Source organism: Gadus chalcogrammus, chromosome 16, assembly GCF_026213295.1.
Source record: "Gadus chalcogrammus isolate NIFS_2021 chromosome 16, NIFS_Gcha_1.0, whole genome shotgun sequence".
Taxonomy (NCBI): Eukaryota; Metazoa; Chordata; class Actinopteri; order Gadiformes; family Gadidae; genus Gadus; species Gadus chalcogrammus.
Genome location: NC_079427.1, coordinates 7,105,135 through 7,115,134, shown reverse-complemented (window position 1 = coordinate 7,115,134; position 10,000 = coordinate 7,105,135). Strand labels below are relative to the sequence as shown.

The 10,000-nt window shown below is 43.7% G+C and overlaps 1 protein-coding gene across 3 annotated transcripts in view; it reads left to right on the top strand.

Annotated features, from left to right (window-relative positions):
* Positions 1 to 8,914, top strand: part of spint2 (serine peptidase inhibitor, Kunitz type, 2) — an 11,714-nt gene extending 2,800 nt beyond the window's left edge. Inside the window, exons 2-12 of one of the 3 annotated variants that reach the window (XM_056611950.1) lie at positions 716 to 886; positions 3,041 to 3,151; positions 4,591 to 4,761; positions 5,986 to 6,057; positions 6,339 to 6,392; positions 6,546 to 6,707; positions 6,813 to 6,881; positions 6,975 to 7,142; positions 7,259 to 7,312; positions 7,805 to 7,913; positions 8,051 to 8,914. In XM_056611950.1, coding sequence (XP_056467925.1) covers positions 716 to 886; positions 3,041 to 3,151; positions 4,591 to 4,761; positions 5,986 to 6,057; positions 6,339 to 6,392; positions 6,546 to 6,707; positions 6,813 to 6,881; positions 6,975 to 7,142; positions 7,259 to 7,312; positions 7,805 to 7,913; positions 8,051 to 8,141 — 1,232 coding nt within the window. In that variant the 3' untranslated portion in view covers positions 8,142 to 8,914. The remainder of the gene's footprint in view (positions 1 to 715; positions 887 to 3,040; positions 3,152 to 4,590; positions 4,762 to 5,985; positions 6,058 to 6,338; positions 6,393 to 6,545; positions 6,708 to 6,812; positions 6,882 to 6,974; positions 7,143 to 7,258; positions 7,313 to 7,804; positions 7,914 to 8,050) is intronic. The other 2 variants (XM_056611949.1, XM_056611951.1) reach the window with 2 other exon arrangements.
* Positions 8,915 to 10,000: the final 1,086 nt, after the last annotated feature.

Genomic DNA, 10,000 nt, shown 5'->3' with positions numbered 1-10,000 from the left:
ATTTACAGAGATTATCTTGTAGATGTTTAGATCTAACACCACTTCATGAACTGGCTACCGTTTGAGATACAGCATCCCGGCTTGACTTCAACCTACCCACGGTCTTCCACAACGAGTCCCCCTGAATGAGGTTGCTCGCAGATAGCAGGTGTAGGGGAGTTATAATTAAATATAAATTAATTACTGCAGGAGGCTAATGAAGATTGGTCCTACGTGTGTTTGTTAAGGCTGCGTAAAAAAATCGATTTTGGATCGATTTCCTTTAAGTTTTGCAATATCGATGCATGGTTATTAAATCGAGTTAATATCGAGTTTTGTTACCATTATTATTTTTTCACTTTTATAGACAATGCCTTAATGCAATTTGCAATGATGGAATGTTGTAGTTCAAGTACACTTTCACTTGCAATTCCTTTCTAATTTAAAAATTGCACTTTTGAGACTTGAGACAGTTTTATTTGCAGCTCAAGTTTAAACTGTCCAATTTACAAGTTTTCACTTAAAACCTTTTGTTAAAGATGAAGAGAAACAATAAAGTACATGTGTATTTTGTAACACAGTTTAGCCATTTTCATAATTTAAGAGCAGATTGAATCGAATTGAATCGTGATTAATCTATTCAGAACCTTTATGAATCAAAATCGAATCGATTTAGGAAATTGGCCACGATATACCCAGCCTTTGTATCTGTAGTCACTCTTTCTCTCTCCCTCAGATCAGTGCAGGAGGGGTATGAAGGTGGGTTCCTGCAAGGCCGCCTTCCCACGGTTCTACTACGATATGGACACCCAGAGCTGTCGGAAATTCATCTACGGAGGCTGTGAGAGCAACGGAAACAACTTCGAGAGTGTGCAGGAGTGTGAGACTGCTTGTGAGGGGGTCGAAGGTAACACACACAGCGATTCTGGAGGCGTTATGTTGTTGTAGAAACAAGCCCAACGTGGCTATATCAGATGGTATGCTAACACACACGTCACAGTAGCTAAAGCAACAGTAGCTCTGTGCATGCTGCCGTCAACTCTTTCAGTCCGAATTGGGTTTGCCTGTGGGTGTGGGTGGAGATGGATAGAGATCTCTCAGCCTATGCAGAGAGAGAGATTTGCATGTCTCTAAGGGAGAAAAGGAATGTTGTTAAGGAGAATGTTTGTTGTGGTATGGGACCAGAACATTCAGATGCAGGTGTTGTGTCAGGGTAAAGGCTGGTTGGGGTTGGTTTCTGGGATTAAGGTTTGCATGAGGGTTAGGGTCGGGTCTCGGGTGTGGGTTCTACATGTTGTCTGACCAGTTTAGTCTACAAACACATGATCATATACAACACACATTCACCCGCACACAAACAGCAGCACACACTAGCGCTGAAATACACGCGTATAAAAGGCCAAATGGGTCAAAATGAAAGAATTTCCACAACTCAACGGCCTAAAATACACTGGTGGCGTTTTGGAAGTCAAATGAACTCTTCTTCACCCAGTCAACGATAACCAAAGCCAGACCACACCAGTCTATTAATGAACGCTCTATTGTTTGCGCTGTGCACTACACTATGTGCACCTAGGCTATAATCGGGGTTAAATCCATGTTCAATTCAGTGATGCACTATAGACTTACCATTGTTTTCACTTGGATCTATTTGTCTCCATTTAGTCCTCACAAAGTAACGTATGGATCAGTATCTCCACTACGACTGGCTACGACTGTGTTCAATGTGAACTTAATGTCTGTCCATATCAAATCAATAAAGATGATTATTGTACTTCATTTAAGAATGCTCGATTCTGATTGGCTGGGAGGGGTGCATTAATCCGGCATATTGCCCGCTGATTTGTCGGTTCTACTTGCTGCTGACTGAGCACAGTAGATCAATACGCCGCTTGTATCGTTTTCTATCCCATACATTTCCAACATGAGGTCCATAGTAAAAATAAACCAAGGAGTGCATGTTTGATCGATAGTCATTAAAGCTGACTTGATACGGATGTAGTAACTACGTTATTAAACTAGTGATCAGATCCAGCCTTGTGTGGTTGCTATAGAAACGAGTTACCTACAGCTGAGCTAACGTTATTCACCGTAGTTCTAAAGGGAACTACTTTTCGAGGGAGATGAACTTAAACAGAGTATACATTTAATAAGCATGCAATACGAATAAGAAAAAGGCTAATTATTGAAGTATTTGAATTGTTTTATTATGTTGGCCGGCGCGAAGTAGAATAAACGGAATAATCACCTCAAGGCAGGGCAATAAACAGTTTGATATGCCCGGCTCGCGCCGTCCACGAGCCGGGCATATCAAACTGTTTATTGCCCGGCCTCTCGGTGATTATTCCTTACTTGTTGAATGCTTTGTTCACAAGAATACGGACTACATCAAGAAGAGTAGATGTAGGTCTACAAAAACGCACATTCACTTCACCCTTCACATAACCCCTCCCACTCACTGTACAGCCCCTCTCTCTCAATATGAAGCCCCTCCCACTCATTACATAACCCCTCCCACTCACTATACAGCCCCTCTCTCTCAATATGAAGCCCCTCCCACTCATTACATAACCCCTCCCACTTACTTTACACCCTGTCCTACTCCTAACATAAACCCTCCCAGTCCTTGCATTACCCATCCTACTCACTACATGACTCCTCCCCCACCATCCACATGTGTCTGAGCTGTAACCATGGTGATGTCCTCCCTGTCCCAGGACAAGAGCTGACCCTCCGATCCCGCCCCGTCCATGGTACATAACCAACAGCTGCCACTAAGGCGCCCGGTCCCCCATCTCATCTCTTCATAATACTGTTACCGTGACGATAACCAATCACGGTTCCTCAAGATACAAACACAGACCTGCATGGAGATTAGACCAGACTCCTCCCACATCTAAATAAGCCACACCTGCATATTTGCTCATCAACATATTCCTTCCTTCTAGTGGTATCTGGTATACGGAACAGACAATAATAACATTCCACTCTCTCAAGCTCAGTCTCTCTGTGTCTTCCTGTCTTTCTGTGTAACTCTCTCGCTTGCTGTCTCTGTCTCCAGTTCCTCCTACCTCCGATGTCCCTCTACCAGAGATTTCTGAAGACGAGTTTGCACGTAGCTACCAACGAGAGAGAGAGAGTCAATCAGAGGGATTGACGCTCAGAAAAAGAGGTATGTCCTCCACTTCCAACCACTCCTGGCGTCTCTCCTTTCATTCTTTGTGCTGCATAGTTTGCGGAAGATGTAGACCATCCGGTTAGGTAACTCCTAGTACTAATGCATTGAGTTAGAGATGGTTAGTTTAGGTATTCGGTTAAGTCAAGGTGTTATGATGGTTAAGTTGAAGTAAGCGTTCTGATGATAAGCAACGGTGATGTCTGCATAGTTGCACCCTCGGATGAGCACATTTAACAAGGAGTATCGGTCAACAACTTCCTGTTAGTTTACTCTACAAGAACCCGACAGAAACATGTCATTATTTCAAGAAACGGTGTAGATCTAACATCCTGGTTTGACCCCTGACCACTTCCTAACACAATGCTCTTCTTAGGGCATCACCATTTTAAAGTGCTGTCTGAAATGTGGGTGTACAATTCTAGTCCCCCACATAGTCACTACTCAATACTCTCAATGCACCATATTATACAACTGATGCACACATATTTTTCCACATATCCCATGATGCAAAGGGGTTTTCTATGTCATCCACTTCCTCCATAGAGACTTTCAGGCACACACTGGTTCTTTATACAGATGAACTGTCAAGGAGCAATATCTAGCACGGGTCAATAGTGTACTATTAGTGTCCACTACATAAGTTAAGTGAACACAGACTTTATTTACAGAGATTATCTTGTAGATGTTTAGATCTAACACCACTTCATGAACTGGTTACCGTTTGAGATACAGCATCCCGGCTTGACTTCAACCTACCCACGTTCTTCCACAACGAGTCCCCCTGAATGAGGTTGCTCGCAGATAGCAGGCGTAGGGGAGTTATAATTAAATATAAATTAATTACTGCAGGAGGCCAATGAAGATTGGTTCTACGTTGTCTTTCTCCTAGCAGATTTGGAAGTGTGTTTGTTAGGGCTGCGTAAAAAAAATCGATTTAATCGATTTTGGATTGATTTCATTTAAGTTTTGCAATATCGATACATAGGGCATGAGATCGATTTTTTTGTTCCTTTTTTTCTCTTAGTTTTGTTACCATTATTATTATTTTTGCATTTTTAATAAGCAATGCCTTAATGCAATTTGCAGTGATGGAATGTTGTAGTTCAAGTACTTTCACCTGCAATTCCTTTCTAATTTCAAAATTGCACTTTTGAGACTTGAGACAGTTTTATTTGCAGCTCAAGTTTAAACTGTCCAATTTACAAGTTTTCACTTAAAACCTGTTGTTAAAGATGAAGAGAAAAAACAAAGTGAATGCGTATTTTGTAACACAGTTGAGCCATTTTCATTATTTAAGAGCAGATTGAATCGAATTGAATCGTGATTAATCTATTCAGAACCTTTATGAATCAAAATCGAATCGATTTAGGAAATTGGCCACGATACCCAGCCCTAGTGTTTGTATCTGTAGTCACTCTTTCTCTCTCCCTCAGATCAGTGCAGGAGCCTTATGAAGGTGGGTTCCTGCAAGGCCGCCTTCACACGGTTCTACTACGATATGGACACCCAGAGCTGTCGGAAATTCATCTACGGAGGCTGTGAGGGCAACGGAAACAACTTCGAGAGTGTGCAGGAGTGTGAGACTGCTTGTGAGGGGGTCAAAGGTAACACACACAGCGATTCTGGAGGTGTTATGATGTTGTAGAAACAAGCCCAACGTGGCTATATCAGATGGTATGCTAACACACACGTCGCAGTAAGTAAAAAAGCAACAGTAGCTCTGTGCATGCTGCCGTCAACTCTTTCAGTCCGAATTGGGTTTGCCTGCTCTTCGCTGTTAGCTTAGCTACTCTAAACATTTGGGGGCGTGGGTGTGGGTGGAGATGGGTATAGATCTCTGTGCCTATGCAGATAGAGAGATTTGCATGTCTCTAAGGGAGAGAAGGAATGTTGTTAAGGAGAATGTTTGTTGAGGTATGGGACCAGAACATTCAGATGCAGGTGTTGCCTTAGGACAAGGGTTGTGTCAGGGAAAAAAGGCTGGTTGGGGTTGGTTTCTGGGAGTACAGTTTGCATGAGGGTTAGGGTCGGGTGTGGGTTCTACATGTTGTCTGACCGGTTTAGTCTACAAACACATAATCATGTACAACACACATTCACCCGCACACAAACAGCAGCACACACTAGCGCTCAAATACGCACATATAAAAGGCCAAATGGGTCTAAATGAAAGAATTTCCACAACTCAACGGCCTAAAATACACTGGTGGCGTTTTGGAAGTCAAATGAACCAGGAATTATGCACCTTCCTCACCCAGTCAACGATAACCAAAGTCAGACCACATCAATCTATTAATGAATGCTCTAATGTTCGCGCTGTGCACTACACCATGTGGACCTAGGCTTTATCGGGGGTTAAATCCATGTTCAATATAGTGATGCACTGTAGACTTACCATTGTTTTCACTTGGATCGATTTGTCTCCATTTAGTCCTCACAAAGTAACGTATGGATCAGTATCTCCACCCGCTACGACTGTGTTCAATGTGAACTTAATGTCTGTCCATATCAAATCAATAAAGAAGAATGTTGAATGCTTTGTTCACAAGAATACGGTCTACATCAAGAAGAGTTGATGTAGGTCTACAGAAACACACATTCACTTAACCCTTCACATAACCCCTCCCACTCACTGTACAGCCCCTAACAGTCAATATAAAACCCCTCTCACTCATTACATAACCCCTCCCACTTACTTTACACCCTGTCCTACTCCTAACATAAACCCCCCCAGTCCTTGCATTACCCATCCTACTCACTACATGACTCCTCCCCCACCATCCACATGTGTGTGAGCTGTAACCATGGTGATGTCCTCCCTGTCCCAGGACCAAATGAGAGACTCCGATCCCGCCCTGCCAATGGTTCATATCCAACAGGTCCTGAGGCTGAGACGCCCGGTAACCCATCTCATCTCTTCATAATACTGTTACCGTGACGATAACCAATCACGGCTCCTCAAGATACAAACACACACACAGACCTGCATGGAGATTAGACAAGACTCCTCCCACATCTAAATAAGCCACACCTGCATATTTGCTCATCAACATAATCCTTCCTTCTAGTGGCATCTGGTATACGGAACAGACAATAATAACATTCCACTCTCTCAAGCTCAGTCTCTCTGTGTCTTCCTGTCTTTCTGTGTAACTCTCTCGCTTGCTGTCTCTGTCTCCAGTTCCTCCTTCCTCCGATGTCCCTCTACCAGAGATTTCTGAAGACGAGTTTGCACGTAGGTACCAGAGAGAGAGAGAGAGAGAGAGAGAGAGAGAGATGGGCGATCAGAAAAAGAGGAAGAGAGATGGGTGATCAGAGAGAGAGAGAATAATTAGAACTGCAGACAATGAGGTCATATCCTGTCCTAACCCTGACCTTTGACCTCCAGATCGCTGTGGGGTGGCGCCAGCGGTGGGACCGTGCCGTGCGGCTCTGCCTAGATTTTTCTACAACAGCGACACACACACCTGTCAATCATTCATCTATGGGGGATGCAGGGGCAACAAGAACAACTACGGCAGCCAGGAGAATTGCATGGTCGCCTGCACAGGTAGAACCCGTCTCACTACCTCTCTGGGTCTCACTCACCCTCACGAACACGGGTTGTGTTGTGGCAAGTATAGTAAGTGTCCTGTGCTCTCTCATCCCATAATAGTCACTGTGTTGCCGTCTCCCGAAAAATCCAAAGGCAAAATGATTCCGATGGAACACCAGGACAGCAAAGGTAAGCCAGGAGCGACCCACAGAGGATGCTGAGGCACTGAACATAATGTATCACCATCAGGGCTGACCCTGACCTCTGACCTCTGACCTCTAGACCACTGCCTGGTGGGCCCTGAGCCGGGTCCGTGTCGCGCAGCCTTCCCTCGCTTCTTCTACCAGCCCAGCACCGGCTCGTGCCTCTCCTTCATCTACGGAGGTTGCCGGGGCAACAAGAACCGCTACGAGACGCTGGATGACTGCATGTCCAAGTGTGACGGGCGAGGTACCCATGACCTTTAACCCATGACCTCTGATGGCCTCGAACCCTCTTAACCTCTGACCCCTAGTGTGGACCCGGCCCCGATGAACTGTTAACTCTGACCTCTCTCTGGTTCACAGGTCACACAGGTCAGGATGCCCAGGGGAACGTTGGAGGAAGGGACCGCTCTCCAGGTGGCAAATACCCTAGACGTATATACTGTATATACTCTGTTATGTACCCTAGTATATATACCCTGATGTGTACCCTAGTGTATATATACCCTGATGTGTACCCTAGATGTATATACTGTATATACTCTGTTATGTACCCTAGTATATATACCCTGATGTGTACCCTAGACGTATATACTGTATATACTCTGTTATGTACCCTAGCATATATACCCTGATGTGTACCCTAGTGTATATATACCCTGATGTCTATCCTGATATCTACTCTTGTGTGTGTGTGTGTGTGTGTGTGTGTGTGTGTGTGTGTGTGTGTGTGTGTGTGTGTGTGTGTGTTTTTTATTGTAAAAAAAAAGTCTAATTCTTAACTATACAGGAAGAATACAGCTGTATGATCACAAGGGCATAATGATACAATTAATTAACCTGAATATACCCTAATATCATATCTACCACAATATTTGACCTTCTCCGTCTTTCTGCATGGTCCTCCAGCATTCTTCCTCGTTGGTACCCTGGCGGTGATCTCTGTTCTGGTTCTGACCAGTCTGATCATGATCACCCTCCACCGCAACAAAGTCCTACGCCGCAGCACCACAATCAGGTCAGTCACCCGATCACACGCAGCGCCTCAAACACACGCAGCACCTCACACACACGCACGCGCAACTTACCCTGAACCCGTAACCAGAAGGAGCCGACAGAGCTTTGCACTGAGCTGATCTGGTCTCCCCTCCTCAGTGATAAAGAGGAGCTGCTGCCCGAGCAGGGAGAGCACTCATCCCTGGAGTCTCTGTCCGTCCCAGAGAGCCCCAGGGCGGGCAAGGTGTAATGCCAGGGCCCGGCTTCACGCCCGGCCCTGAGCTCAGGTGGTCTCCTGGGCTCCTGTGATAGAGCTTTTCTTCATTTGTGTGAAACTGTCAACGTACTACTGCTACTTCCACTCGAACTACTACTACTCTGAAACAGGACGGAGCCACTTTCCACTGTTGTCAATGTAAGCCTGATGTGTAGCCTTCCTCTCGACCTGTCATGGAGGCACTCGTTCTGCCATAAATGAGTTTGAACTCTAAGCCCACGTATGTTTCTCAGGTACTATTTAGAAATGAAAGCTGTTAACGCGACCTTGGTATGACCTCTAACCCTAGCTTGCTGGCATGCCCGTGTAGAACGAGCCAGAGATAAACTTCAATTTATTATTCTGTGAAGCACAATCATTTTTCTGCAAACAAACGCTTAAGAAGGAACCTTTTTTATTTTTTTATCTATTTCTTTTATCGGTTAATCAGCCCTAGGCGGCTACAGACCTGAAGGATGTTGTGAAATGCTCTTTTAAAACTGTTACTCATTGCTTTTAATAGAATCTTAACCTGTGACATAATTTTTCCTCAATGAACAATCTGAATGTAAATGATTTGTTAGTGTTGTGGACTGGACACCACTCTGATTCATATAAACGAGATTCTCAATTTTTTTCACATGTGCTTCAAACAGACAAATCATTAAATGTTTGTGTCCCTTATTATCGTTGTGCTGACCTCTGTATATTCTCTTCAATAAAAATGGACCTCTCAATCTCTGTGTCACCTGGGGGTTTCTTAGGTTGGGCTGGTCGGTGGGGACGGGAGCTTGGTAATGTTTTTCCCCGGCTATATTCCTGATCACCTTAAGCCGCCTGTAACTAACAGTGGCCAGCAGAGGGCAGTAGCTACCAGAGGTCGGTTTTAAGAGAAGACCCCATCATAAAAAAAACTACAATATATACACACTTGCAGTGTATATTACTTGTTTCATATCTGCCATTCCCCACAATGCTATAATGCCATAACTACTTAATATCATACTTTGTAAAAAATATAGCAGGTAACCTTCAAATAGGGTTTGATCACAAATCAATCAGATTAAGTCCTGCAAATAGTTAATCGGGTGAAAGCAGATTGTATCATGTCATCAACTGCTAGATGTACTCTGGGCCTGAGAATTTAAACCTCCATGAATCAATCAGATTTGGGTTCATGGATCGAGGTTCAGATCGACCGATCAGATCGTGTTTCATTAATTCACTAAAGTGTAGGATAGGATGACCCTGATCCAGATTAGACATTTCAAGATGACAAGATCCTGATTATCAGTGCTATCAGCCTTCATAGCTTCACCATCGTAAATTACATTATATATATAATAAGAACAATAGGCACAACACTATTGAACTCTGGACTGTGATAATCCCAATTCGCCCCCCTTCCCCCCGATCTCCCAAACGCACACACAATAATTTAGATGCACGTAATTCTCGAGGAGAGCTTGCAACATTTTAATTTCATTGCCATCAATGGCTAAATGCTGCATGTTTGTTGTGCATTTGACTAAATAAAGAATTTGAACTTCAACTTCAACATTAAGGGTCATTTCTTTAGCAGTTAAATGTTTACGGTGTCCCTGGTTATCGTTGTACTGACCTGTGAATATTCTATTAAATTAAAATGGACCTTTCTAAATCTCGGTGTCATCATTGGGTTTCTTAGTCTGGTCAGGTGGTTATTCAAACGGGACCATAGGATTATTTTGTGATCAAGGCTATGCTTTTGTGTTGATTATACATTTTTTTAGCATTTTATCTTTTATTTATTTAATATTTTGTTCCAGTAATCCTGCCTTCTACTGGGATCAGGGTAATCCACTATAATCTCC